This window comes from Augochlora pura, chromosome 4 (assembly GCF_028453695.1).
Source record: "Augochlora pura isolate Apur16 chromosome 4, APUR_v2.2.1, whole genome shotgun sequence".
NCBI lineage: Eukaryota > Metazoa > Arthropoda > Insecta > Hymenoptera > Halictidae > Augochlora > Augochlora pura.
This window is the reverse complement of record NC_135775.1, coordinates 2,476,487-2,504,427: the sequence shown is the minus strand read 5'-3', so window position 1 is coordinate 2,504,427 and position 27,941 is coordinate 2,476,487. Positions and strand designations below refer to the sequence as shown.

Below are 27,941 nucleotides of genomic sequence, written 5' to 3'. Positions count from 1 at the left end.
GAGAGAGAGAGAGAGAGAGAGAGAGAGAGAGAGAGAGGAGGAAAGAATAAGTAGGATAGAGCAACCAATTGCTCTTTGTTACGTTTTTCATAATTATTGAATCTTTTTGTCCATTTTTCAATGTAATTCTCTCGAGTACAATATTGTCTTCGCTATAAAATAATATACTAGCAATAGTCGTGTTACCAACAGCTAATATAGACTCGACGCGATTCAGAGAAACAATTTATTTTACGAAGACTTGAGAAATACAAAAACGGTGAAAAATAATTGGACATCGAGCGGACATTCTTCGAAAGGAAAAAGGCAGCGTTTTAATCGCGACGGACAACGGTGCCGCGGTAATGGCTACCCCCAGCGATAGCAGATAAATACCTCTGCCCTATCTGGAGCAAGAGGGGGATGAGTTACGGCGCGATACTTTTTTATCGATTCCATTAAACGACGGAAGGAGCGGCCTCTCTCGAAGAAGAGAACGCGTGTGGCGGTCTTTTGTCGAGGGGGTGTAACGTCGTCGGGTTACGTTGGCGCGACGCGGCGTCGAGTATTTAACCGGCCCCCTATCCCGCGAGCCCGAATTTTTCGGAAATTCCATCGTGGGGGTGGAGGGGGGACGGACGGGGGATAGAGGACGAAGAGGAAGGAGGGCCGAGGAGGAAAATTTACTTTGCGAGTCTTCACCCTCCGCGGAACCGACTCGTAAATCTGTGTAAGGTCAGTGGAGTGGGGTAGCCGTGGGGAAAGGTCGGAGGTGAGGCGCGGAACGGAGTCACCCTCTTTCGAGATTGCTCTCTTCGTAGCGGGACAGCTCGGTCGATAAAACAATTGCCGGGGGGATAATCGGCATTATTTACGCCGGATTCTACGGCAGATAGGAGGAGGGTTTGTAGCAGCAGCTGGGGGTGCGCGGGGATCGGTCACGGCGGCAGCCGAGAGAGAGAGCGAGAGAGAGAGAGAGAGAGAGAGGTGGGGGAGGCAAGAGGCAAGAGGGTTGCGTGTCGTATCACGGGCTCGGGAATGCTCTCGGTATGGGAGCTGTGGAGGAGCACAGCCTGCTCCCTGCTTCTGTCTATGCGCCTCTCCGTTCTGTTCCTGCTTCGGGCTTTGCTCCTCGCGCCGCCGCCACTGCCGCCGCCGCAGCTTTCATAGGGTAGAAAAGAGAGAGGTCCGAAGAGAAGATTCCCCGCCAGTTATAAGCCTGGGGTGATCTCGTGCAGCGGCTTCATCGGCTTACGGCTTATCCTGGTGATCCGCCCTCGCCGTTAAACTGCTCCCAATTAGATACGTCACTGGATTTCGATGTCAACTGGCTATATAAACCCGCGATTTCTCCCTCGGGAACAACCGACCTGCCTGCCCTGTGCCTGCCCTGACTCGCCGCCTGCTTTTGTTCCCTGCTTCGATGTCTACCTTCCCGCAAAACGAACCGCCGCTTTTTCGATCGATCTCCTCTTAGCTAAACGTTCGCTCGTTTTCTTTTTGCGTCGCGCCGTCTGCTCGTTGCGGCCGCTTCTTCGACGAGAAATGGTAGAAATGGCTGCGACAATGAACAATGTGTGTCGAGGGTTCTTGGTTTATAAATTCTGTCCTCTAATCGAAGCGAGACGGGGTATCTATATATTCTTGATAAAGACTGTTAAAAGCGTGATTATTGTACAAGACACAAAGCTAAATCTCATGTACGTAAAATGCAATAAGTCAATGAAATAATAGAAATACTGTATAAATATCAGAAGAAGCCATTTTCGAATTAAAATGACTTCGAGTGCGAAGAATTAATAAAACCCACAGCCATTTGAAAAAGTATAATTAAGTATCAAGAATTGATTAAGAATGAACATTAATTCTATACAATCAACTTAATTTTCAATAAAAATATAAACGTCTGCACAACAAGAAACGAGAAAGCAAAATTCTCTTTGACGTCCTCCTATTCGAAGAGTGCATAAATGCAACGCTTTCGTACAATTAAATAATTTAATATACAACTTAACAGAGAAATATTAAATTACAAGAAACCGTGTCACAGAAGGTGTCCGCCTGCATTCGGCGGTCGTCGAACGCGAGTAACGGATGGGCAGCGGCCGCGACAATGCCGTGTTGTCTTGCGAACGCGCGCGCGCGCGCGAGCGGCGCGAACAAAAGGGCGGCGGATCGCCGAAGGAGAGAAACACGAGGTCCTAAGTAGACGTGGCCAATTTCGGGGTGGAAATTATGCGGCCGTATAACGTTGTCAGTGAATTGGATCAATTTCGGTGACAAGCGATTACGAGGAGCGCGCAACGTTTCGAAACATAGTTCGCCGGTTAGCCGATCGCTTTCGGCGAATCTCGCAGCGTTTTGCGGTTCGATTGTCTTCCGGCTACCGGTTTTTGCAGAATCCCCGAGCGTCCATTGTGTCGGAAACGGCGGCGGGACGAGGAGGTAGGAAGAGAGAGAGAGAGAGAATGAGAGAGAGAGAGAGAGAGAGAGAGAGCGACGTCCACGCCGGCCAAATGTTCCCTGCAACCCGTCATTTCGCCGTGCGACGAGTTTAACTCACCGAACGCGACGTAACAGTTGCTGGCCAAAGATGGCCGACACAATGGCCACTGCCTGCTTACCCGAGGCGTCGCCTCTCACTAATGTCTAAACAACCTGAACGAATAGCGTTCCTTTTCCTGCAAAACGTCGACACGCGATCCTCTTTGCCGCGTCGGCGTCGCCGGCCGCCTCAAACGCGGCAATTTCGCTGACCCCTAATCGTTGCCGCGGCCCCTTTTGTCCCGCGCGCTTTCTCCGCCGATCGACCGAGCAGATCACTTTGCGGAACCGCTACGCGCATCCGTTTCCCTTTTAGCACGTCAGGCACCTCCATCGATACGACGCCGATCCGCTAACGAGAGTCCTGTTTTGTTCGGAACCGTTCAAAAGCCGCTCTTCTATTCTATTCTTCTGTCGCGATGGCGCACGCGAAACCGTCCACGAACGTGTTCGCCCGACTGTCCGTTAGGGCCTGCGAGAGCGATCTAATCGAGATCGACAAGAGTCTACGGTAGAACCGTCGTTTAATAGAGTTAGGCGGAGTGACGTGAGTGATAGAGCGCTTTGCATTTCGCGCGGGCGAGAAAATACGAAAATAATAATGTTAACGCGTAGAAATGTTTTTTTTAAATACATTGAACTATGTAATATTCGCACGTAATTATTATATCAAAAAATAGTTCATGTGCGAATTTAAATAAATAGATTGAACACGAAAGCAATCTAGCAATCGCTTCAATTTTTCTCTTCACATTATTGATTCGTTTAACCACGAATTTAACCTCAAATAAAAAATTCAAGTAATAAAAATTACCAAAGTACTTGTAATAAACATTTTATAACTATAAAATTAGGCATCCTGTATTACGCAAAGCGACGCGAACGTTACAATTTCCAGTTTCAATCAACCATTTTTCCAGCCCCGCCCACGGCACGACCAACGCGGCGCGCACATGTTAATGGACGCTCGGATGCCAGAATATTGTTAAACCACACGTTCGGATACAAGAGCGCCCCGTTTGTATATCCATGGCGGCGCGTAAGGCGAGGGAAGATGGGCCGTCGATCGGTCGCCGAGCGAATCCTTTTCTGCTCGGCCGGGGTGCATGCGTAATAAGGCAGACGCGCGCGGCATTTCCCCGCTCCCTTTTTTTTCTTTCAGGTCCCATCCAGCGACGAGCGCGCGCGTTTTGTATCGTCTTCGAAATCCCTCCTACGAACCCTGAATACGAGCGCAACGCACATAGGGGGGGGGAGCACAACCCTAACCGGAGGTAGGCGGACTGCCGTGGCAGCGTTTCCGAACGCCGTTCTCTCTCTCTCTCTCTCGGGGCCGCTCCTGTCTGCCGCGAGGACGAAATCCTGCGCGCAAATACTGGCCACCGGGTTGGCAACTGTTCGTCGGGCCCGCTCGCACAATGGCTCCGATCGGTATGGAAATTAGATGCGAAATCGACGCGACGATCGACACCGCGACGCGCCACGGACGCGCAAACGCCGCTCCTCTCGTCCGAGAAGAGATCGGCCGACCAGCGGAGGCGAGTTTCGCTAAAATCGCGGCCAAAGTCCAGATCGCTGTTTTACATACGTTTGGAATTTGTTTGCATGTGTTTAAAATTTTTTTTGGATTTTTAATATCCAATTTTGCGCACGTTATTTTATTTATTATAATCTATTATAGGGTATGATAGGTTATGATAGATTACTAAAGGATTATAATAGGTTATAATAAATTGTAATAGACCATAACAGGTTATAATACATTGTAATAGACTATAGTACATTATAACAGATTATAATACATTATAATAGACTATAATAGATGATAATAGATTACAATTAATTATTAAAAGATCGTAATATTCTATAATAAATTATATTACACTGTCATCAAAGTATCATCAGATCGCAATAAACTAAAACAAATTATGAAAATATTACAATAAATCATAAAAAATTACAATGCCCAAATCACAATAAACTATACCAAATACAACGAACCCAAACCAAAAATATCTCTCAACAACGGTGCAACCACGTGACACACTGTATTCATCCTAACCGCAACAGAGCCGCGTTCGCGTCTCGCGTTGGCCAAGATTCCGGAAAATCTGCCGCCGTGAGCAGACGTCTCCCGGCGTAAACGACAAAGGAGACTTCGATCTGCGGGGACATTGTATATATCCGCAGGGACGAGAGAATCGCCAGGCCGGACTCGCCCACCGAATGAACGACCTTTCTTCTCCTCGTTACCGAATCGTTCCGGCGGCCCTTGTTTGGATAGAACGCGAACCGAGGAGCGGCGGAGGGGTGGGGGGAGAGAGAGAATCCTACGGCAAACAGAGAAAGGCAAACGGTAAACTGTCAAGGGATGTCACGCGGGCCGGTTCACCGATGAATAGACCCCCCCCCCCCCCCCCCCGGTCGTTTCGGGGGCGAATCTCTCGCGGATCCGACGAGGACCAACCCCTTCCGCCGCGCTGAACCACCGTTCACCCTAATTATCGTTCCGTCGTGCCGCTACTCGCCGGAGGCGGAGAGAGCGTCGTGTCGCTGTTCCGCGTGGAAAATAAATGCCGAGAATTAGAGCGGTCCTCTCTCTCTCTCTCTCTCCTTTTCTCTCTTTCTTTCTCTTCCTCTTGTTCTCTCTGTCTTTTTCTCCTTTTCTCTCTTTCTCTTTCTCTTTCGCGCGCTGCCTCCGTCTCTGTTCGCGCGGACGAATCGCGGGAAATAAAGGTCCCGGTGAGCGTAAAAGGGAGGCCCCCGTAACCATTCCGAGACTTTTACTGCAGAGAGTTTTCCTGATGACAGGAAGCATTACTTACACGTGCATGCGGTTGGATGTGCGCCGCTTCGGATCGTGAAATTAAGTCCGGCGGCACGGAGAGAGGCCGGCTTTTCATTCCGCGGTGCGTAAGGTTGGTAGGCGGGTAAGTATGTATATCGAATCACGGACCGGAAATGTCGCGGCGACTCCTTTGCTCTCGATGATTTACGCGCGGTTTTCGCGAACGCCGTTTCTCGCTATCTCGCTGACAGGTTTGATGAATTTTAGTGACGTTTGAGGAAAAATATAGATTTTCTAAATTAATAATTGATTTTTACTGATTTAAGAAGGTTACGGATGGCAGGAGTGGAGAAGTCGAGGATAGTTAATAAATATTGTAGTTGAGAGGATGTTTCACCCTTTGCTGTGCTTTGACTAGTCTCAGACTAGTTTTGATAATAATTTGTTAAGTATAGATGTTATTTTTAAAAGTCGAAATAAAATTCTGTCCTTTTGCAACTAATAATTATTGTTTAATCGTTGGACTAAATGCAGGCAGACTATGCTAATTTTCACCTTAATATACACTGTGCTAATATTCCCTATAATATACATTCTGCTCTAATATTCTATGCTATTATAATTATATCATATAATTAATACTATATTCTCTATTCTATGCTATTATAATTTATACTATTCTCCCTTAAGAAATTATTATAATACAAAAATCATTCAATTATTATTACTATAAAAGCAAAACTACTGCAACGAATTAAATTTGAGAGTATTTCGCCTGACTCATCTTCTTCAACATATCCCGCTTATCGTGCTCTATATTTTCGCTCGGTCTTTTAGTATTATAAAGATCGTACTATCTTTTTATATTACAAAAAATCAGTGATCGCGATCGCGATTCGAATCGGCCGCATCGAACAGTTTTATTCGCCGACGCTCGTTTGTCACCATGTTTATCTTCTCTCGCTACGCTCTCTCGCGGTGTGTTTTCTCCGTTGCAGGAGCATCGACCGGCCGCGATTCGATGAAACCGACGACGTGGACATTTTATCGCGCTTACCGCTTTCCAGCTGTTTTTTCATCGGGTTTAATAAATTTTGTTAGAAACAACGAGTCGAAGGCGCTGCTAAATAGAATGCTATAGGATAGTCTTTGTAGAGAGTCATGGATTGATCGCTAAATTCGTCGATAATAATAATAAAATTATTGTGATAAATTTTTAGTATCTTTAGAAGCATATGTCTTTTCTTTTAGATGCACAATTATATAAATTTTTATTATATATAAATAAAAACGACAAACGATTAAAAAAACTCCCGACGGCGTAATGCGATATTTGCATTGTTAAATAACGCTCGAAGAGGGCAGAAGTCGAGAGAAGAAAGGTATTTGAAAAATAAAAGAATGATGTCGCGCGGAGGCAATGGAGGATCGATGCAATTTTCATTTCAATGGAGACGGTAAACGACGAAGAAATATAGAAGAAACGTTGATTGGTAGACTATATAAACGGTGTAACCGGTCGAGAATTAGGAGGAATAAGAACAGGTTGAAGTGGTTAGAAATATTTATAGTGCACGATTAAGCCCTGTAACGAACGAAACATCGAGGGGCTGCTGCTAGAAGGCGAATACAGAATCGAGTTAAGGGTAATTGCTGGAACGAGACTTGCTACATTTATGACGAAAACCGAACTAGACGAAATTATAAAATTAAAAACGGCAGAAGTATCTGAGGAGATTAAAGATTATGATTGATAATTGTTATTTTACACGGAAATCCGTGGTTTTGTAATTACTCGAAACGTGATACCGTAAAATAAAAATAGGTTGGAAATGGATAAAGCGAAATGGAGAGACAGGCGAAAGGAAAAATTAGTGTCTTAATTGACATAAAATAAAATCGGCAAAAATATCGCGGATGTTCGTTCTTGGATAAGTTTATTCGAAGTGTCGAGGATCCCCGAATCTTTGGGAACCATGGCGCGCGATATCGATGGCGGTGCTGTCATCTATAGACGCGGATGGAAACCGAAATGCTTAGGGGATGCAACGACTTTTCCGTCTCTGTTGGTTCTTGCAGAGCACGTTTACACATAACAATCATAAATACCAAAATTGTACGCTAAATATAGATTACAATATTTAAATAAAACAATAAGCATACAAAAATAGCATAAATATTATAAAAAATTTAGAAATAATTTCATATAATTTTGTACTCGTTACAATTGTTACTAAACCGCGGATTTTGTGCATTTATATATAAAAAATATATAACTACGTCGCATATAAAATAGGATAGACATTTAAAACAATTTGAAAATATTATTGCATCGCTATTAATTTGTTAAAGTTAACATTACGTTTGTTAAGGGAAAGGGTAGATGTCTATTGTATAGTCTCTGCATGTTGCAATAATGGAGAAAATTTTATTTTGCGTAAATATCCGCGGTCCACGTACATGTTACAGCAAGACCTCTATTACACGAATCTCGAGGTTTAAGAGAAGAAATAAATACATCCTATATTTGACGCAGAGAATTTTAACGTTGCATAAAAAAGCGGTACACCGATCGCAGCAGAACGACAAGGGTAGCGAAGCCGGTCGCCGTGCCTCCGAACGTTTGCACTCTCTCGTTTCCTTCATTTCTGACTACAGAAATTTCCAACGCCTAACTTTATAAATAAAGCTACGCCCGATTTAATATTAATTATAATAAAATAAAGTCGAGAAGCAGGCCAAAGCGATCGGGGATCGCAACGCTCCGCGAAGCGGTATCCAAAACTCCGGTTGAAGCGGTTTCGGGAAGCTGGATCGACCTCCCGCCATTGGACAATATTTCACGATATCTTCTCGGATTTGTTTCGTGGCATCGCGGGCCTCAACGGGGGACCCCCTATGGCCACCGGGCACGGCTCCACGAAAAAACATATACGTCACTGACGCGGCCGCGTTCGCGGCGATTCTGATGGATCCTGGGATTCGATGGGAACAAAAGAATGTTGGTTTAGCATGGAAGGCGTGTTTGTTATTTTGATGAGGTATAATGGGATGGATCTTGGGTGTTGATGCATAGCGCGTAGCAGGGTGCCGAGTCCAGAATCCCGTGGATCCAAATGGAGATCGGGTATACGGGCCCCGTCGGGCACTCGCTCTCTCTCTCTCTCGCTGTCTCTCTCCGTCCGAGACCCCTGTAGACAGGGGCCGCAACACGTCCATCACGTGTCACGGTTATGTATTTAGACATATCTCACTGCTATCTTCTGTATCGTTCTTCCTCTCGCTCTCTCTCTCTCTTTCTCCGCTCGTTCGCCCACCGTTCCACCGTGCCTGTCGTTCGGCTCTGACCTTTCGTTTACCATTTTTCTTCTTCCTTATACGATCCTCGTATTCGTCTTCACTTGCTACCAGCTTATCGTTCCGTTCCCCCGGCCCCCCCCCCCCCCCCCCCCCCCCCCCCTGCCGTAATCGAGACGAGAAACCGCCACAAAAATATTACCTTGTCCGTAAGTGATTCCGAGGCGGAGAGAGCGGGCCCCGCGCGCATACCACGAGGTGGACTATAGAGAACCGATGGTCGCCATCGCCGTCTCGCCATCGCCATCGCCGGCATCCGGCCGATACCCCCGGGACCACGGAGAGAGAAACCGTCGAACCGTTGCTCTCGTTTTCGTTCGAGCCACCGCACCGCGATCCGTTCCCGCGGCATCGCCGGCTCCCCCTCCCCCCCTCGCTCCACGTCGTCCGCCATATTTCACCATTAATTTTCCCGGATGGTGATGCATCGCTCGCGTCACGATCGTCGCGACCGCCCGGTCTCATCATCGCCGTCTGCGTCTTCCCGTCCGGTACGATCCGCGCCGCGGACCACCTTCTCTTGTACGGAATAATCGCCGCGTTCGACGCAGAACGGTCCACGACCAACGCCGCTCGTTAATATCGCGCCGTGCAACGCGCTGCACCGTGTGCAGCCGGTAGTCCGAGCTATCCGCGCCGCTCAGGTAGTCCACTGCCGATTGAATTTTTTATCGCGGGCCGAACGCAGAAGCCTGCTACGAACCGGTATGCCATTCGTTCCGACGCGCCGCGGGCCGGATCGTGAAATACAGTGACATTCTGCTAAAAAAAATCAACGCGACCTTATCGATAGCCGAAGAATTTGGATCGAACGGTTGAAGTTGGACGTTTTATATTCGATGTTCAATGGTTAATGTTCGGTATTCGATAGTCGATATTCAGTGTTCAATATTCAATGTTACATATTCATATTTATCTCTGTTCCATTAAGTGCATTAGCGAAGTTCATATTTAAATTTCTATTTAATAATTTGAGAATTTATAGCGGAAGTTTTTAAGAGAATCGAAGATCTATTCAATATCTTATTTCACCGCGATATCTTTAATATCTAAAATATAGCAGAATATTACTGATTTTCTCTATACAATTGACTGCGCGTCGCTTCTGTACATCTACTAACATTGTCGCCGCCTAACTAGCATGTCTTCCGAGTACAATAAATTCTCCCCAATCGTTCGTTAACTTATAAACAAAATTTTAAAGATTTTACAAAAAGCAGATACGATTTTCTAATCGTCGACAATGCGCCGTATTTTTGGTTGCAAGCCGTGCAACAATGCGAGAGAATTTACAGTACCGAGCAAGAGAAAATAAATACACGGAGAAGCTAGGCCGCGTTAATCGCCGTTCGCGGTCGCCGGCTTCACCATGAAGTTGATGAACCCGTCCACGTCCTCCAGCTCCCTCGAATAGAATTTCGCGGCGATGGTGGCGCGACCTTCGAACTTCGGTACCATGGAGAACGAGCACACGGCGTCCGCGTCGACTTCCACCGGCTCAGTAAGCTTCAGCTTCAGCTGCTCGGCGAGACCGGGGCCTTCGATCAGGAACCTGCACTTCCGCAGCGGTATGGGCAACGGGTTCCTGAACTTCGCTCGGGCGTGCAACGTTTCGCCGACCCGCGGCTCGTCTTCGATCTGCCAACATGTCCAGAGTTTCATTTCTGCGAGCGAGAACCGGCCGCTCGCGTTGCGCGTTAGACCGGAGACGATAGACTTACCGTGTCCGAAATTAAACTAGCGTTATTTATAGCGTAATGGTTAATTGTTAAACTCGTCTTGGCGCTAGCTACAATGTTGTAAAAATAGTAGGTACCATGATCTTAATGTCAGGCTTCCTGACGCGGAAATCATCTTGGCCGAAGTACTCGTAATTGGTGTCTTTGACGGTGGCCAGGCAGGCGATGTTGAAGGCACACTGATCCATCAGTCGAAGACCATATTCTTCCCAGGTCACGTTCAAACGCACTTCTTCCATGGCTCCAGGTTTCACCAGACGATCTACGTTCAGCCTCTTGACCGGGTCACCGTTTCGACCCATGTAAGACACCGTATCGACCCTCAGGATCACAGAGACCCGATACTCCATGTCCTGGCTATGGTTCTTCATCAGCAGCACGACGCTGGAACGCGATTTGTTACAGCGATAAAACTATATCCAAAATATATTTATATATCTCTTATAAATCATAACAATGTTAATACTAATCGTTAACAATGCCTACAAGAATAATTATCATAAAGGAAGAAGTCGCTCCAAATACTCTTCTTTTCCGCGAGTGACTTTTGGGACACCCTGTATACAACAGTCAGGGAATGAGAAACGCGAAAAGTACCTGAACGGTTGTCCGATCACGATATCGTCTCTTAGCTCGAAATCGAACATAATGTCGTTAAACTGCTCGTTCAAGTAGTACCGGCTGAACGAGGATTGATTCTGACGCAGCGCCCGTACCATGACAGCTCGCTCCTCCTCCGATCCTGCGGAAAGAATGGTTGCTGTATTAAGGGTTGCGAAAGCGCGGAAAATATAGACAGAGACGGTATATACAAATAAATGACGTAGGAATTAAGATTATTTGGCAATACAGACCTCATGCTTCTACTAAACTTGTTATTAGCAATTACAGTATATTATACTATAACTAGTTACTAGTTATTATTAATTTACACTAAAATGAATTATGCACTACTTCATGCTTGTTACTCTATTGAAGCTAGTTTTCTAATAAAAGTGATGCAGTATCTAAATAAATTCCATTTGGTACCTGGTTATTTGACTTTTGTTATTTGTTCTGTGGTGTATGTCCTTCATTACTTGGTCTTTGTTTTTTATCTATGTTATATGACCTTTGTTATATGATCTTTGTTATGTGACCTTTGTTATATGATCTATGTTATATGATCTTTGTTATTTCACTTCCACTATTTAAGCTCCGTCCGACTCTTGTTATCCGATCTCTGTTATTCGATTTAGTCCACCCAGTATATCAGCGGATGCATTAGACGCGATTAAGAGGAATATCCGCGGGCTTACTTTCGGGATACTTGTAGGTATGAGTGATGTCCTCCCTCGCCCACCGGCCGACAGCCTTCGTGCTGATAAATTGCCCGATCCTGTAACGTGGAAACGAGGTAGAGAAAGTTCCCGGTAAATCGCATCAAAATCGAGGCACCCACCCGTCCACGTCCCTCCGTATCAGCTTCAGCGGCTGGGTCGGACCGTTGTAACGCCAAAATATTTTGTCCGCGTTCACCTCGGCGAAGAGGAAAGCGTTGTCGTAGGGACGAAGAACCTCGCCCTTCTTCACGGCAGCGACGGAAGCGGGCCCGCAACGGTAAGTCTCGTCGTTGCTGAGTTCCTGAGGCGTTGCATCTATCGCCTGCCAGCCGGAGCATTCCGGTGCCAGATCCAATCGCTGCATCCACACCTCGTCCCACACGTGGAAGTTCCTGCGCGACGGAGAACAATTAAAAATAATAGAGAATTGATCCACGAACATCCCCCGAAAATAGTAATTCCCTTGACTGCTCGTTAAGCGCCGGATGACTAAAAATAATTCTCTTGACTGCTCGCGATTTAATATAAATGATCCGTAAAATTTATTTGCGCGAACAGACCCAAATAAAATCCATTTCGAAAATTTCATTTCGCTGTCTGATATTTTATAGATTGCGTTCGCTTTTGTATAATAACGAGGTTGGAAGGTTGGAAAAAGATTGAGGAGGGTCGATGAATTAGTTCCTAGCTGTTAGTGTCGCTAAAGATAGGATGTAATTATATTAAGTAATTGATTATAGCGTGTGCACTTGATTTAAGAATATTAGACCAAAGAGTACGTTTCAGTACATTAAGTGAATAAATAATAAAAATAAGAATCTAAGTTATGACTTCTATCTGCTGCGACAAATGCAATGGGTTAATTTATATTATCAATGGGTTAATCGTCTGCATTTGTCGCAGCAGATAGAAGTCATAACTTACCATTGATAATGGTAATTTATCGATGGGATAAAAGGCGCTACTCGCCATATAGAGTCGCTGTTGAGCTCCTCCATAACTCTGCCCTCGGTGTCCACGAAGTAGTCGACGGTCAGGCTGTTCTGAGTGTCGTGGGCGCTGGCAAAATTGGTGACCACCCGGCAAGGGATGCCGAGGGTGCGGCAGGCGGTGGCCAGGACACCGGCGAACACCCAGCACTGTCCGTACTTGACCGGCTTCTTCGTCTTGTAGTACTGTTGCAGGATCTTCTGGGAGCCGAGCCACTTGGTCGGCGGCGTGCCGCCACCGAAATCGTCCGACCAGTTGCCCATCACCGCCCCGTTGTCGTCCGGAGAGTTCACCTGCGGCATTTACATCGTTTCAACGACAATCCGTCAACGATGATCGAGCGATTCGACGGATACGCACGGCCGCGGACAAATTCCGGGATATCACCACGGGATCGTTCCGTCCGGAGACTCGAACTTTCCCGACTTGGGTCATCAAGTGCAACGCGCAGTCCAATATGTGCTCCTCGAACTGCGAGTACTTCCACACCGTCGGCCGCAGCCGATTGTAACTACCACGCCATATCAGACCGTCCTCGGACAACACGTACTCCTGCCGACGGTCCTCGCCTTCCATGTACACCGCGTCCTCTGAAAAGTTGCGATATTTTTTATTTGCCACGATTTTTATACATCAGGGTGACCTATAAGTTTCATCCTTTTTTTAATGCGAAATAATAAACTATAAATCAAAGGGAGACAATGATAGATTTCAACGTCGCCGATCGAGAAATCGACAAGGAATAACACGTACCATTTCATTAAAAATCGATAGAATCTAACGAAAAAAATCACTTTGCAATCTTGAAATATCAAAGAATAAATATGCAAAATAGCGATAAATTTTATCAAGGTGTTGCGTTATAAAAAAATTGCCATCGTCACCCATTTGTACGCGTCACAAGTCTCCTTTCTTAAACAATTATCGCTGTTCCCAGAAATGCAATGATAATGGAAGTTTGATTACCCTCGGACCACGGGTTGAATATAAGATAGAACGGATGCTTCACCGTGAAGCTGACAGCCCCGTCCAGGTTCTTGTTCCTCGTGTCGATCTCAATCCTCCATTTTCCTATGATGGCGTTCGGATTCGGAACAATCTGCGAAGAGAACAGATCGGTTGAGATCGGAACGATTTCGTCGCAGCGACGAAACTTGCCTTCAGACGAAGAAAATTCGTTGAGATGGCGTCGATGGTGACTTGCCAGGGTCCGTCGGAGGGGTCGCCAGGATAGAGGACCGGCGTCGGGACCAGCGTTCCGTGGCCGAGTTGCGGCTTCTCGACGCCGTCCACGGAGAACACCAACGAGATCCCGTCGATGTTCGGATCGTAGTCCCTCGACAAACTCAGGTGGACGTAAAACTCTTGGCCCCGTCGGACGACAAGCCTCGCTTTGTCGTCCTGTCGGGACATCAAGTTGTATCTGGATGTCCTGTGGTTCTCGCCATTCTCCGCCAGACACGGATCCACGTCCGCGACCGTCAGCACTGGCACGTCGAAATCCTCCCCTAAACACGAGAGACGCTTTAGTATTGTCTAAGCAGAGCAATGATCATCAAGCAGTTAATCGATTAGGGCTAATAATAATTAAAGAAAAATTATTGTATTAACCATCGGTAGGCAGACGCCATTTTGATTCAGAGTTGCGTTTGAATTACAGTTTTGTAATGGTCTCTTGTAATTGTCAACTGTTAACATTGAGTCGAATAATGAGCTTAATATTAATTTAATAGCGTGAATTTTCAGTCAGGGAATTTTAGTAGTCGATACGCTAACAAACGTAAAAATTGCAATTGCCTAGACTCATGAAACAATTGAAAAATAATGCTTCGAAACGATTTTATCTGAGCTCGTAATAAAAATTTAAATATCGCGGTTTTTAGATGGTTAAACGAAGCTGTTCACGCGTGAAACCACTCTAATCTAATAGAAACAATTATGCCACAGCGATTGCATAATCGACTTGAATATAAATAGCTTTAGAATCATAGTGGCGCAGATAACATTTCAAAAATGTTGACTCGCGTGTTAAAATACGCCAAGAAGTTCAAAATGCAAGTGAGGTAAATTATAAATGTAGTACAAATTAACTTGACGCTATATTAACCTAACAATAAAATAGATTAGTGAACAATACACAGATTAGTAATGTTTATCACAATGCGGAAAACGTGACTTACCTCACTACGATTATTTATCAGTACATCTTAAAAATTTCACCGCAATCAGTTGTTAATTAGTCGAGCCAATTATTCATTAGATTATATAACATAATACAAACAATGGTTTAGGTAACATACACACATTATAAATCAACAATTAAAGCAAAGTAATCGCATTTCTCACTGTCATTAATAACAAAGTTCCCAAAAACCCGCTTTGTTCGCTATCTCTAATTATTTAAAATTAATAAAAAAATAAACCAATCTCAGCGACATGTTCGCTGATCGGATCTTATTATAAAATAAATATTGTTACCTAAACTTTCACTCCAGACTCCGACTTTTTACTAACTATCTAACAAACTAGTCTTTCAACACCTCTATAATTTAAAAAATAGAATGAAGCCATTTGAAACAATTAACGCAGACTACTATTAATAAACAAATACAGTGAATTAAAGAGGATACGAAGAGAGCTGTTCGCGGATCTCGCGGAGCAAGGGTAGACGTAGCAGGTCGCGACCGTACGATCTTCCGACGGATGAATTCGTCTTCCGACGAACGAACGATAACGCGTAGCGGGCGAAGAAGATGATGATGGGATGATCGTCGAGAAATCGAGAGCACTTACAGTAGAACCGGTACGGGAACGGCCTGAATCGGTGGGCCTCGTTGAAAGGCCGGTAACGATCGTAGAATCTATAATACATTGTTCGTGGATCGTCGAAGGCGAACTCGTCCCTTGGGAACAAACGAAAGACTGAGTCCATCGATGACAGCGGCGTGGATGTCTTTCGATGTCGTCCAGGAGTTCCACGAAACTCACTGACAAATCGTTCCTCGTCGTCGGCGGCGCGGAAACGCGAAGAGGAAGGAAACCGCGCGCGTCGTCGAAGGGGGTCGGGATCGCGCGGTAGGCGCGTCGGCAGCCGCGCGCGTCGGCTGGGTTGCATGCGTTCTAGGAGAGACGCCAAGGCCGTTTTCCTGCATCTGCGTGCCGCGCGCGGCCATACATGGTGTCATCGATGACTTTGGTAGCAGTAGGTGTCGCCTACTTTTCATTCTGTCAATTATGCCTGGTAATTTATCTGCCGACGCTAAACGAGTCATTTTGCTTCGCTGACACGCCGATTCCTCGTACGCGCTTACGTTTCGCCAGAGCGCCGGCCTGCTCGATCGGGGACTCGGTCGAAAGTCGCGGAGGCTGAGAGTGCCTCGGAGAAGCTGAGAGAGGCTGGGAACCATGGTTAACGAATTATTAACAAAAAACGGTACACCAATGGAAGACGAGATCAGCTGGCGCGAAATGATCGAGTCGACGAGTGAACAGAGCCCGGTTCCGATTGGCTCGACTGCAGCTAGCGTTGATCTCGCCTCTCATTGGTCATTATTTTTCGTTAATAACTCGTTAACCACACCCCAGAGAAAATTATTATAAAGGAAACAGTTGCTTCAAATCGCCTCGGGAATTAATTCCCTGACTTTGAGTAACTTTCTAAAACATTACGTATTTGAAGGTACTGTCGTCTTTTAGACAAAGTATGTAGAATACGTTCTTCTCGATTTGACGATACTGTCATTCTATAACAAAGTACTTCGTTACAATTTATCTCGTAGCGTGTCGAGCATATTGGCAATATACTTGATCCCATCTCTATCGCGAGCGACCGCGTGTCCTTTCACTGAAAAGAGTCATTACCGCGAACCGGTGACAAGCCCGACGATTCTGGATCGAATGGTCAATCAGCTCGACTTACGGCCGTTTAAAGATCGTCGGAATTGAGTTGTTTGCTTTTTATCAGAAGCCGCGGTGCAAAGAGAGAGACCCGAGGACAGAGCTAATCCATTTTCGTTCGCGCGCGTGTAACGGGGCTCCTTCTATCGATCTCTTCGGGGACGGCGAGCTTTTTAGGGACGAACGCCGATGATTTCAGCTGTCGATCAAAGCGAGCGTAGATCGAACCGCCGCCGTGGCAGCGGTCCTCATCGGACTAAAATTAAATTGCACGTGACCGTCGACGTTGCGCGTTTCATCTCGCCGCGTGCTCGAAGCAAGGTCTTGCGTTCGCCGTTCTCGTTTTCGTTGGAAGCTTCGTTTCGTAAGGGAATGGACCATTTAAATGTTTAGCAACCCTTTGACAACTCCCGCAGGTCGTCGTTGACTCGATTCGATCCTCGAAGTCTAGAACTCTGGCGTAAAAGCAATCCGACTAATAATCGACGACATTGTAACTCGTTAGTTATTATAAATTATCATAAATCAGTTACAGTAGCTAGATGGCCTCATCGATTTTCTTGCTGGTTCGAATTCGAGTCACGGCCGGATTCGACAAAGAGTATACGAAAGGGTGAGGACTCATCCGATCGTCGGCCGGATAAGCGAGAATCGCGCGTCTCCTCATCCGGGATTTCCGCGTTACAACAATCATCGTGCATCGGGTACCGGATCCGGTCGAAATCGGTTCACGAACCGCGCTGTTGTAAGAGAGCAACGGGAGCAAAGACGGGCGAAAAGAACGAGAGAAGACTAATCGGACGATTAGTGACAGCGAATGGCCGCTCTCTGCCACGATAATCCATTAACGCGATTATAATATCCCGCTGGCTCGATCAGCGGTAAATATTGATTAATCGCGTAATTACGGGTGCGATAGTCGGCCAGCCGGCTAATTATGTAATAAATATCGTGTCAAACGACGGCGCAGCGTTACAAAGTGGTCAGCGCGGCGTGCAGCGGTTCGATCGGCGCGCGAACCGGTTCCTGTACGAAACCGACGGTGTGTTTCGGTGAGTCGGCCGCTAGAAATTATGACACGAACACCGCCTACAAGTATTGTTCCGCCGATCTGCTCCAGCTCTAAGTATAAGTGCACGCACAATCTCCCGGGAATCCAGATTATCCGTAACGATCGATGACGCGGGCTGCTACTTTCGTTCTAGCAAACAATCCTGTCTTTAATAATCGTTGACAGTCGATGGCGTATTCTATCCATAACTGCACCGCATTAGTGCAGCGACAGTTATGGCAGTGTGATTACGCTTCTTTTCGAATCGTTTCTTCTGACTTTCCTTTTGAGTTTTCTCTTCTGATTGTTTTATACTTTTCTATAAACCCTGTTCTCTGTATCTTTTCCATTATAATACTGTAACGATCATCTAATCTGCAAGTAAATAATAGTAATAAATTTAATTAAAATGGCTTTGAATGTGGTAGAGCTCTCCTCCACACTAATACAAAGAATTCTCTACCGCGGACATGATAAACCCTAGCTCTCTCCACCGTTCGTCGTCGGGCGTTCAGAGTGCAGCGTGCTGCAAGGGGTAAGAGCGAAATGGGAATCGGCGCGGCGCTAAACGCTCGATCCGGAGGCCTGCGCGACGATTTTCTCCAATCGCATGAAATTAGCATTCGAGGTTGTCGATGCGCGCGCGAAGTTGTTGTCAGCGTATCGGACGCGACACGCCGGTAGGAGGGGGCCTCGTCGAACAAACACGGAACTCGCGAGATATTCATCTCGTAACAAATTGCAGCGTCCGCGCGTTAATCGCGCGACGTTATCCGCGAGGATCCTCGCGATCGCCGGATCGATATCGGTTCGGACAGCCGCCGTCGAGCGCTTGGAATTTCGATGCGCCTTTCGGGAAATGTCTGAATAATGTTTACACAACGAGCGATGACGTAACCGGACGGTCAAGGCGTCGCTCTCGCAACACGACTTTCATTCATCGCGATTCACGGTATCGCGAGAGTCTTACTAAATACAGCAGCGCACGGGACGCCTGCAGTGTTCGCGTTTCTCTCGCGTACAAGAGTCGGTATCTAAGGGACCGGCTCCGACAGAGCCGAGGTTATCGCGGCAAAACCCGCGCGATCGTCCGGCGACGGTGACGCCGGCGTTCGAGAGATCCCCCGTTCGCGCAAGGCACCGTGTTTATTTTCCTTGGTGAAGAGCATCGTCGGCCAGAAATTTTCGAGCCGCCGTGGTTTGCCGCGGTTTTTTCGAGCTGCGTCCGGACCAAGACGATGAATACACTTTTCTTCGGAACGGCGGCCTCGGGGGAAGGGACACCGCTCACGCCCGGTAATGTCAACGAGAGGAATGCGAGCCGCGAGCCGTGTTGACACAGTCAGGATTCCGAGGACGTTGAAACTTTTGCTCGACGAGGCACCGCGAGCCCCTTCAACAAATTAACGAAATGTTACAGTTGGCCGAGGCAACCGACTTGACGTCACCGGCTAGAAAAGCCGGCGCGTTTCGGCGCGCCGCGCGAACCCTCCGTGAAAAGATGATAGGAAACACGTTTCGCGTGGATCGGGTATCGGAGCGCGAAGGCTTCTTAAAATAGGTGTTATCGCAACGCGGAACAGGAAGAACAAAAGGTGACGCGTACGCGCTGAAAATTTCGAAAAACGTTGCCGCGGGTAGCGCGAACGCTACCACAGTTTACCGAAGCGAATACTATAAACGTGTATTAATAGCAGCCTCTTAATGAAGCATTCCATTCCCATGATATCGCGGCACGAAACGTGTCGGCAGTTTGTGAAATTTTAGACGCTGTGTGCAACGCGAGCAGAGAATCTTCGACGAGAGATCTCCGGCCGCGCCCTTTTCGCCCGATCGCCGCGATTACCTCGATGCCTGAAATTCGACTGTCCGCGTCGCCGGGAATATCGACGCGGGCACGTCGCGCGAGCGTAACGCGTAGGCGATGTTTTATCTCGGGTGCGACACGCTTGACCCTACAATTACATCGGTACGTTTCCCCTTACTTTCGTCGCGGCTCCTCGCCCCGCGTTCAACCGTGATATGGTTTAACGAATGGCCAATTAACCTTGTTCGGTTGCGGGTTAATTAAAATAAATCGTACGGACAGGTGAAGAATGGGGAACCTCGAGGAACCGCGAGACGAGAGCTCGGTGTTCGACCTCGGTGCCATCGATTTCTGCGCACGTTGTTCAGCGGGCATCATATTTATCTTTTTACCAAAATCGTAGCAATTGAAATATAGTAGAGATGGCTTTTGGCTTCCTGGGTTATCGATGGCCGAAAAGTGTAAGATACCGACCGGCCGAGTCCGTTATTTCGAAAGATAGAAGATACCTTTTGGAAGAACAGTAAATAAAGAATAATAAATGAAGAATAATAATAAAAATTAATTCACGGAACAAAATCAACCTTATCTTGTCTGCTCTATTTTCTCAGCTGTGCAAATATTCCTCGAACATTTCTTCGTTCGGCACCACCACTTTCGTGACCGTACATGCTGGCGCGTATAATGAATGGACCGCGTGCGGCTCTACGTAAGACAGCGATCAACGTAAGGAGGATAATAAAATTTTTCTGTCCACAGTTCGTTCCTATCCATTGCTTGCGAGTTAATGAGTTAGAACCGACGACGACGAATTCGTTATAGACACCGATGCATTAATACATTTGTGTTAGTTGTATTAGTTCGACATGCGAATTGTCTGAAAAGCAGCGTAAAGTGTGATTGTTAGAAGGACAAATTAAAATCTATTATTATTTTAAAAAGAAAAATTACCTGAAACGGTGGGCGGGCGTGGTAGGCACTCGGGTTTGGTGCAAATTGTCCCCGGCAAGCCATCTGTTGCATCTGTCTGGGGTTTGAAGACGGCTCTGAATCGCGAGAAAATCGAGCAGCCGCACTTACCCATTTCGGATCGGTATGCTCGACACGATGATAAATCCGCGGCGGCGGTCGTTCCACAGGTGTTCTTTTCCCCGAGCGTCTGCGTTCGGAGTTTCAGGTCCACGCATACGCGGCCCGCGTCTGGCATTCACACGTTTTCACGCTCATCTCAACGACCGTCAGAGTTCTCGCTTGCGCGTACGTAGAGCAAAGATATAGTAAACGCGCGTTGCGCGATAGAGATCCGAGCACCTATCTATCCGTCGGATGTCGCGTGGATGCTCTTGGTCTCGGCTCGGCTGTGCTCTCCGAGAGCGAAACCTGGATCCCGCGTCGATAATCGTTCGATCAAGGGCATCCGGTGTATGTAGTTAGACGAACCGATTCATCGGCGGCGCGCAAAAAGTCATCGCTTCTGTACAATTTCCTTGACGCCGACGGCAATTTTGTATCGCTTTCGATGGGGCCAGAGCGATTTATCCGATCGCGCCTTGTTCGATGACAGACAGGGAAAAAAAAAGAAGGAGAACTAGCGCCGGTAAATAGACTAACCAGCGATGATATCACGAGGCATTCCGAGCGCGTCCGCGAACCGATCGAGACCACGCGTTCCGTCGATCTGCTCGCAAGTTGATGAGCGACTGTCGGTATCCGCGCGCTCATTTTTAGGCGAATGCTAACGGCTACGATGCTTGCACTTTTTTTCACGTGGGCAGATATTCTAACGAGGGAACTCCCTTCCTCTGTCGTCTCATCGGGGAATATTATCGGGAAACTATTCGTCGCGCACACATTCCTCGATTGACTCATTTGCACTTCAGACTCAGGGATAAGGCTTTCATTGAAACAAAACCATTTCACGTTCTGTGAATTTCTGAAGCAGAACTATTTAAAGAGGTGCTCGCTTTAAAGAGAAAAATTATTAGTCATATCCTCCGCGGGAACTGACCGCGGCGCGGTGTACCGGATATGTAATTGGTTGTGTCTATTATAAGATTGTTAGCCAAGAATAAACACAACGCTATTCTCTTCCTGAGCATTACGGTTTTATTCGCAAAAGAATATTCATATTAAATGACGCAAATGATTACTTACAAGCACGCCTGTATATAATATATCAAATCAACTACTCGAGCGAGCGCGAAATATCACTTTATATCAAAGTCCGTATCAGGATCGGGGGTGTTGTATTCAGCCCTATTATCTTCTATCTTTATAACAGTTTGCATTATGTCGTCTACCAATACGTACAAGTATCTGTACACGTATTTGCCCTTATCGTTCTGTAATCAATTTGAAAATTTTAGACACAGTTTAAATACCGTGCAATCGCCGAGCATTACTTACTTCTTGTACTTCTAATGTCACTGTACCGCGTCTCCTTATACCTTGAACGTAGAATTGCATTCTCATGTGCTGCACTCCGTCTTTTATGAACGTAGCATGACTGTAAAAAATAATAAATGTGAATGGAGCACAATTAGAGCAATGCAAAGAACCTACCTAACGTGTGTACGCCGTCTGCGACGATTCTCCTCCCCGTATGCTTTTATAGGCTCTCCGAGAGCATCTATCACTTTGGGTTCTTTTATGCAACGCGCCAATGCATTGCTATAAACGTTGTTCGGACTTTTACTGGAGAATAGCTCATTGAAAATCATATAAAACATTAAACCGGTGATCCCTACACCACCAATTATTACACCTAAATATCCAACAGATTTTGTGTTCTCCTTAACTGAAATATAAATAACATTGAAAACCACAGACTTCTCAATGACTCGTTTAATGGAACACCTGTATGAAATTTACCTACTTCCGCAAATCCAACTTGTACCCTGCTGTCTTGCTCCACAACATTGGACTTCGCAAGCGTTTTTCTTGTGCAATACGACACGCTTTGCGGAACATTACAAGTTGGGTTGTAATGAGAAAAAACACGTGGATTTGATAGATTGGAGACAGCTACCAGTCTCCTAAATGGAATATAATTAATCACCCTTACAGAAACCATTTCCTAAAAAAAATAGTGAAACTTTGTTATCAACATCTTTGAGCAAATAAACCTTAGTTAAATAAACTTACTAATATAAAATTAATACGATATAATGGTACCCTAGATATAAATTCTAGTTCACGTCAGAATATGATTGTAGATACATTTTCGACACTATTAAGTTCGCAGCGTTATAGATTCTGCTAATATTTATCGGAAATATAATTCTCCAAAATGAAACGTCAACTTACAACTGAAGAATATTCGCTTATACAATCGTACGGCGCCTACATATGAAAAGTGTTAATGAGCTCTCGAAGAAGAATCTATTCAGATAACGTAATTACAATCCTTGATCATGTTTCTTGGTTATTTTACGATTTGCATACGGAGCACGACGAAGTTAGGTTATGGTTCTGAAAAAACAAGACAAAACACAACATAACCTCTCCTGTTAGCGAACCGTGCCGGGTTCGTCGAAGCAGTTACTCTCAACAGAATTCAAAGAACTCGTATTCTCTGGACAAGCACAAGCGAATCAAGTGAAAATTCATAATGAAAACTGCTCCGCACCAAAGGCTAGTGATGGTTGGTGATCGTGATGGGCAAGTATCTTTGTATTTGTTATTGTATCGATTGTCAATTTCAATGTTGTGTTACGATTTCGATCATTTATGTACTAATTCGATAAATCAACGCTTCGGGTCTGTTATATTTTCAGTCTAGTGAAAGTTTTCATAATTGTTACAACTGGTTGCACAAAAATAGTTACACTTACCATATTTGTTATTTTTGTTTTAGATTGAAGGAATTATTACGTCGTCGTTTGGTCGAATGCGGCTGGAGAGATCAAGTAAAATTAATCTGCAAGGAATTAATAAAAGAACATGGCCATGATATTACTTATGATAAGCTACTTTCTGTGGTCACAACCAAAGCAAGAACGCTCGTGCCAGATTCTGTTAAGAAAGAGCTTCTGCAAAAAATAAAGAATCAACTTATTGCTCAAGAAGAAAAATTGAAGATGTAAAGTATCGAAGAATTTGCGAATTTCTATGCTCTGAGAAGAAGATCTATGCCCAATGACTGTTTGTATGTCTATATACCAGTTCCATATATGTTGTACATTGTGTGATATTACTTGTAATTATAATTTATAAACTTAAGATAAAGTGAGAAATTTTAATTATTCAATCCAGCGTGTTGTTTAATTGATTGCAGAAACGATTGAGATTGATTTGAATGCAATAACGTGTGTCAATTAATAACTTTGACAAATTCTACATTTTTTCTTGCGCGAAAGTATGAACGATGGAAAGTAATCATTTAAATAATCAACAATATGAAAAATAATACAAACAAATGAGATATTGAAACAGTCTAATCACCATGAGGGATCCGGTGTCAATCGATCTGAAATACCGACGCGGTAAATAATTAGTGATTTAGGTTGTTGATCCTCTTACTTAAAAATGAAGAGCGATTACAGCGTCCTCTTCTTATGTGTGACACTTTGTCAATGAAATCTCATTGGAGTGCGAAGACAGCATGTTAATGTAAATTGTAAACAAATCTTATTTACGACAGATACTTTGTTTCCACTTGCATAATGACCTTAGAATGCCTCAAGATATTTCCGTAAACACACCTGTGCGATCGATCGACGATCGTGCAATTATGTGCATAAATGTATGTCCCCAAACATTGTTAGTTCTCCTGGCGCCACCAGGCTACACAAATCTTTAATTCCGGTTCCGGGTGATTCAAGAAGCCTTGACCATGATCATGAAGATTATGATGCGTACTCATTCCTTTTCTCCTCTCTAAAATCTAAAGCTTAAGATATAAAACAAACCAGTCCCATATTTAACACTTATTGTAGACCCTAGTTGACTTGACTTTAAAGTTTAAACCTTAAAGCAATAGTAAGGCATCAACATTTTTTAAACTTCGATGTCAAGGCAACATAAGATACTCGGATTATATGTATACAAGATGTATAAGTAAACCAATTACCATACTGTTAAGGACATTCAATCACATATGTAATTTGCATAATATACTCGTTTCCGTATATGGTAGTACGCGACGTGAAAATGCTAAATAAACATCGCACAATGAGATTGTAAATTTAAAATCATACGAGCGCTTGCCAAGAAAATGCATGGAGTAGTTGGTCTACAATAAAATGTATTTATGGTTACAAATGGCGCTCTGTACGTGCGAAATTTAGTTTCTCAATTCACAATTCGCCGTCAGATGGAGACACGGTTGGCCTCGACAGACTATAGTTAAGTAGCATTTTTTATTGAAGGTACAGGTGATCTGCGGTATAAGTTTGTGTCAATATTTAAATCATAATCTCATAGTAATTACTCAATTACTTCGTAACGCTTGAAAGATGTTGATCAAAGTGAAGGTAAGAACGATCACCGGCGGAATTCGAGCTACAATTTCTACGGTTCCATTGTAAAATGTATTCTAACCTTGTTTCAGACTCTCACGGGGAAAGAGGCAAGTAATTTGGAAAAATATTATAAACGTTCCATTGATACGTTGTTACGAACGTGCCGTTATGTTTAACAATGTACATCTCGGAAACAAGTAACGACATCATTTTTTTTCAGCAACATTGTTTTTATTATCCGAGATAGAAAACTTGACGTTCTATCGTATTGTTAATAACTAATCGATTCATCGAGCTTACGTTCTTTATATACATTGTGTGTCGTTATAACGTTATATTATATAAATACAGTGTTTTTCTGAAAGATAGGCAAACTTGCGAGGCTTACAGTTATCAAGAGTGTTGTTGTTCTCATAGATCGAAATAGATATTGAACCCACAGATAAAGTAGAAAGGATCAAGGAGAGGGTAGAAGAGAAGGAAGGTATACCTCCGCAACAGCAACGATTAATATTCTCTGGAAAGCAAATGTAGGTATAATTGCAAGTAGAAATATTTATACAGTTGTGTGAGAAACATGTTCTTTGTAGAGAGAATTAGGCATCGATTGCTTTATTTGTAGTCAAGGGTTGTATGAAAATCCTTGAAGCAAGGCGTTACGCATAATCCTACATTACAAAAAGCACAATAGTAACGAGATTCCTTTCTCAGTCCTCTAGTCGCGCAAACCTTACATCTTCTTGTAGCGTTCATCTTCTTTGGAGTCGACGGAACGTACTCTGGAAAGTGACTTTCCGTAGTCCATATTGAACCTGACTCGCATAGTGGTTTCGGTCTCCATGTCCCTGTTCCATCAATCACGATGTTTCAACGTTATTTATTCAAGTTAAATTTTTTTTATTTGTTTGTTTGTGAATCAAATGCATCTTATAATTACAATGAACTTATATAATTTGCATAAACCGTGCAACGTATTTGTGTCTTTGGGATAGTCGATTTCGCGCGTGGTCAGAAATTTGTTTTCATGGAATATATCAGGGAAAATATATAACGTGGGTCGGGTATAAATAAATGTTCTGTTGTTTTCTAGGAGCGATGACAAAACGGCGCAAGACTATAAAGTTCAAGGTGGATCGGTATTGCATTTGGTACTCGCATTGAGGGGAGGCTTACAATAACGACATTCCTCAGTTTGATACGCTGATACGAACGTTTTAAAAAAAAAAATAAAAATAAAAATGTACAAGATCAGCCACGAAAATATTCAGATATTTTCCAACGTTTACTACATGCGCGCTGTGCTTGCAAGGACTCAACGATCGTATTTGTTTCTTAATATGATTAACGAACGGTTACATCTAGAATTGAAGTAAATATTTAATAAAATAATTCATCCGTAGAGCCCTGATGTCTCTCATGTTTCGACGATACGATATACTCGACAGGATCCGTTTGCGCTACGAATGCGTGTGTCGCCTCTTTTGAAAGACCGGTACAGAAGCGAGACCCGATCCGAAAACAATTCGCAATTTAAAAATCTGCCATTTATGATCTTCGATTCACAATCTCCAACTCGCGATCGAACGGAAAATCAACCAACGCACAGGACCGTCGCTACCGACTCGTTCAGTTCCTATGGTATTTACTGTTATGAGTGGCCAGGCTCCACTTTGTTTTAAAAAATCGCTCGCAGATGTTGCAGTACGCGGTAGAGGGTCGTGTCTCTTCGTGTTTCGATGTTATGTGCCGTAGGAGAGCGTGCTGCGTCGTAAACGAAATACCGCATTTATCGCAGAATGATCCTGGCGAATGCAAACTCCATGCCGGTGTCCTTGCGTGTAACTCTATAAATTCATTTTCTTCTTATAACTAACACTATATAACGAACAGAATAGTTTTGTTTTTTTTTGTTTATTTATTTCTTATTCGAACTTTTTTGTCCCGTTCAAATGCCTCGGTCGTGTCACTTTATCAAAATTACCTTTACGATCGTTCATCGTTCACGTAAAAATAATATCAATAGCCATTAAGTGCATCACTACCATTCACCTATCGATGCAAGATTGTAACTCGAACGAGGAGGAAAATCATTAAAATGTTGAAGCAAACGATGTCAGTGTGTTTATTGTTTGTAACGCAATCTCCGTTGATTCATTCGATAAAATCGGTACGAAGTAACGAGGACTTCGACGTACCGAGACTCTTAGACTGTGCCCGTATAAATCAACGATCCTTAACGATCCCATCCGGGATTACCTGTGTTTGGTCGTAAACTATGTATCGAACTTAACAAGCGAAAAAAGCCAAACACACGTAATCCGTTGATCCAGATTAGCATCTAAGAATCTCAGCGGTGTGTTTTCGCGAGCAATAAATTAGTTTAGAATTGTTCGTGCAGGTTCCCAGATTCGCGCAACGTGTAAGCACAACATTGTCAGACGCCAGTACCAATTAACCCTTAACGGTCGACGCGGTTTTGTTCATAGTTAATCTTTAGCTATCCATACCGTTTCATTGCGGTATGCGTCAGCAGGGTCGAGAGAATATCAAATCGAATTTATACAGAAACTACTTGTGACAATAAGAAATAGAAAAAGAGTATCTATGGAATTGATTTATTTGCATGTGAAACAATGGTATTAACACCTTGGGGGGACTCTATACACATATCATGTCGTCAGGTCCGAGCGAGCCTTCAGCAATTTGATTTCTAAAAGCCTGGCGCTGCTCGCCCAAGGTGTTAAAATGCTTCTATTTCCTAAATGGCATTATTGCTTGAAATTAAGCATAGTGTGATACTTTTCAAAGCAATCGCCAATGTGCAGCGGCGGGTTTCCGATGCACGTCGAGCAATGTATAGAGGTTCGTCTTCTGCCTTTAATTCTGTCGGAACATACCCGGCAATCATTTTTCTTACCCGAGCGAAGAACATGTAAACTCCCATCGAGTCGGTCCTTCATATGGGGAATGTTATGTTGGCTTTGTGATTGCGTCTCTATGTTACC

At 44.6% G+C, this 27,941-nt stretch overlaps 5 protein-coding genes across 13 annotated transcripts in view; 2 read left to right on the top strand and 3 right to left on the bottom strand.

Moving 5' to 3' along the window:
- Positions 1-8,778: 8,778 nt before the first annotated feature.
- Tg (transglutaminase) lies at positions 8,779-21,150 on the bottom strand. 2 transcript variants are annotated; one of them, XM_078179181.1, is made up of 10 exons: positions 20,426-21,150; positions 13,878-14,227; positions 13,686-13,818; positions 13,080-13,309; positions 12,699-13,012; positions 11,849-12,121; positions 11,706-11,785; positions 11,005-11,149; positions 10,485-10,791; positions 8,779-10,306 (listed from the first exon to the last, which is right to left on the bottom strand). In XM_078179181.1, the coding sequence occupies exons 1-10, from the start codon at positions 20,679-20,681 to the stop codon at positions 10,007-10,009; spliced, it is 2,388 nt and encodes a 795-aa protein (XP_078035307.1). In that variant the 5' UTR covers positions 20,682-21,150; the 3' UTR covers positions 8,779-10,006. The 2 variants fall into 2 exon arrangements, with proteins under 2 accessions (XP_078035307.1, XP_078035308.1); XM_078179182.1 differs by lacking the exon at positions 20,426-21,150 and adding an exon at positions 15,513-15,698.
- Positions 21,151-21,569: 419 nt separating this feature from the next.
- LOC144469200 (mitochondrial import inner membrane translocase subunit Tim21) lies at positions 21,570-24,186 on the bottom strand. 5 transcript variants are annotated; one of them, XM_078179205.1, is made up of 7 exons: positions 23,996-24,176; positions 23,308-23,393; positions 22,781-22,945; positions 22,346-22,550; positions 22,037-22,271; positions 21,881-21,980; positions 21,570-21,816 (listed from the first exon to the last, which is right to left on the bottom strand). In XM_078179205.1, exons 4-7 carry the CDS (start codon positions 22,545-22,547, stop codon positions 21,682-21,684), a joined length of 672 nt encoding a protein of 223 aa, XP_078035331.1. In that variant the 5' UTR covers positions 22,548-22,550; positions 22,781-22,945; positions 23,308-23,393; positions 23,996-24,176; the 3' UTR covers positions 21,570-21,681. The 5 variants fall into 5 exon arrangements, with proteins under 5 accessions (XP_078035331.1, XP_078035330.1, XP_078035327.1 ...); XM_078179204.1 differs by lacking the exon at positions 23,996-24,176 and adding an exon at positions 23,918-23,994; XM_078179201.1 differs by lacking the exon at positions 22,781-22,945 and having other exon boundaries at positions 23,996-24,186.
- On the top strand, positions 22,928-23,912 carry E(y)2 (enhancer of yellow 2). Of its 2 annotated transcripts, XR_013493930.1 has the most exons (3): positions 22,928-23,134; positions 23,331-23,621; positions 23,751-23,912. XR_013493930.1 is itself a non-coding variant. In XM_078179206.1 (2 exons), exons 1-2 carry the CDS (start codon positions 23,085-23,087, stop codon positions 23,557-23,559), a joined length of 279 nt encoding a protein of 92 aa, XP_078035332.1. In that variant the 5' UTR covers positions 22,929-23,084; the 3' UTR covers positions 23,560-23,723. The 2 variants fall into 2 exon arrangements, 1 of the variants encoding a protein (XP_078035332.1); XM_078179206.1 differs by lacking the exon at positions 23,751-23,912 and having other exon boundaries at positions 22,929-23,134; positions 23,331-23,723.
- Positions 24,187-24,786: 600 nt separating the features above from the next.
- Nedd8 (Nedd8 ubiquitin like modifier) lies at positions 24,787-26,335 on the top strand. The gene is made up of 4 exons (XM_078179207.1): positions 24,787-24,948; positions 25,026-25,043; positions 25,354-25,466; positions 26,027-26,335. The coding sequence occupies exons 1-4, from the start codon at positions 24,931-24,933 to the stop codon at positions 26,112-26,114; spliced, it is 237 nt and encodes a 78-aa protein (XP_078035333.1). The 5' UTR covers positions 24,787-24,930; the 3' UTR covers positions 26,115-26,335.
- LOC144469198 (zinc finger and BTB domain-containing protein 6) overlaps positions 25,426-27,941 on the bottom strand; it is a 33,400-nt gene continuing 30,884 nt past the window's right edge. For 2 of the 3 annotated variants that reach the window (XM_078179195.1, XM_078179198.1), the window contains exon 6: positions 25,426-25,781. In XM_078179195.1, coding sequence (XP_078035321.1) covers positions 25,549-25,781 — 233 coding nt within the window. In that variant the 3' untranslated portion in view covers positions 25,426-25,548. Of the gene's footprint in view, positions 25,782-26,476; position 27,941 lie in introns of those variants that run through there. The other variant, XM_078179194.1, reaches the window with a different exon arrangement.

Coding starts and splice junctions, on each gene's coding strand:
- Tg (XM_078179181.1), bottom strand. CDS start 20,681: ATGCCAGACGCGGGCCGCGTATGCGTGGACCTGAAACTCCGAACGCAG. Junction 13,819..13,877: donor CGAATTTTCTTCGTCTGAAG/GCAAGTTTCGTC, acceptor TTCTCTTCGCAG/ATTGTTCCGAATCCGAACGC. Junction 10,307..10,484: donor AGCCTGACATTAAGATCATG/GTACCTACTATT, acceptor ACATGTTGGCAG/ATCGAAGACGAGCCGCGGGT.
- LOC144469200 (XM_078179201.1), bottom strand. Junction 22,272..22,345: donor AGTTGGATTTGCGGAAGTAG/GTAAATTTCATA, acceptor TTTATATTTCAG/TTAAGGAGAACACAAAATCT. Junction 21,981..22,036: donor AGACGGCGTACACACGTTAG/GTAGGTTCTTTG, acceptor TATTTTTTACAG/TCATGCTACGTTCATAAAAG.
- Nedd8 (XM_078179207.1), top strand. Junction 25,467..26,026: donor ATATTCTCTGGAAAGCAAAT/GTAGGTATAATT, acceptor GTTGTTTTCTAG/GAGCGATGACAAAACGGCGC.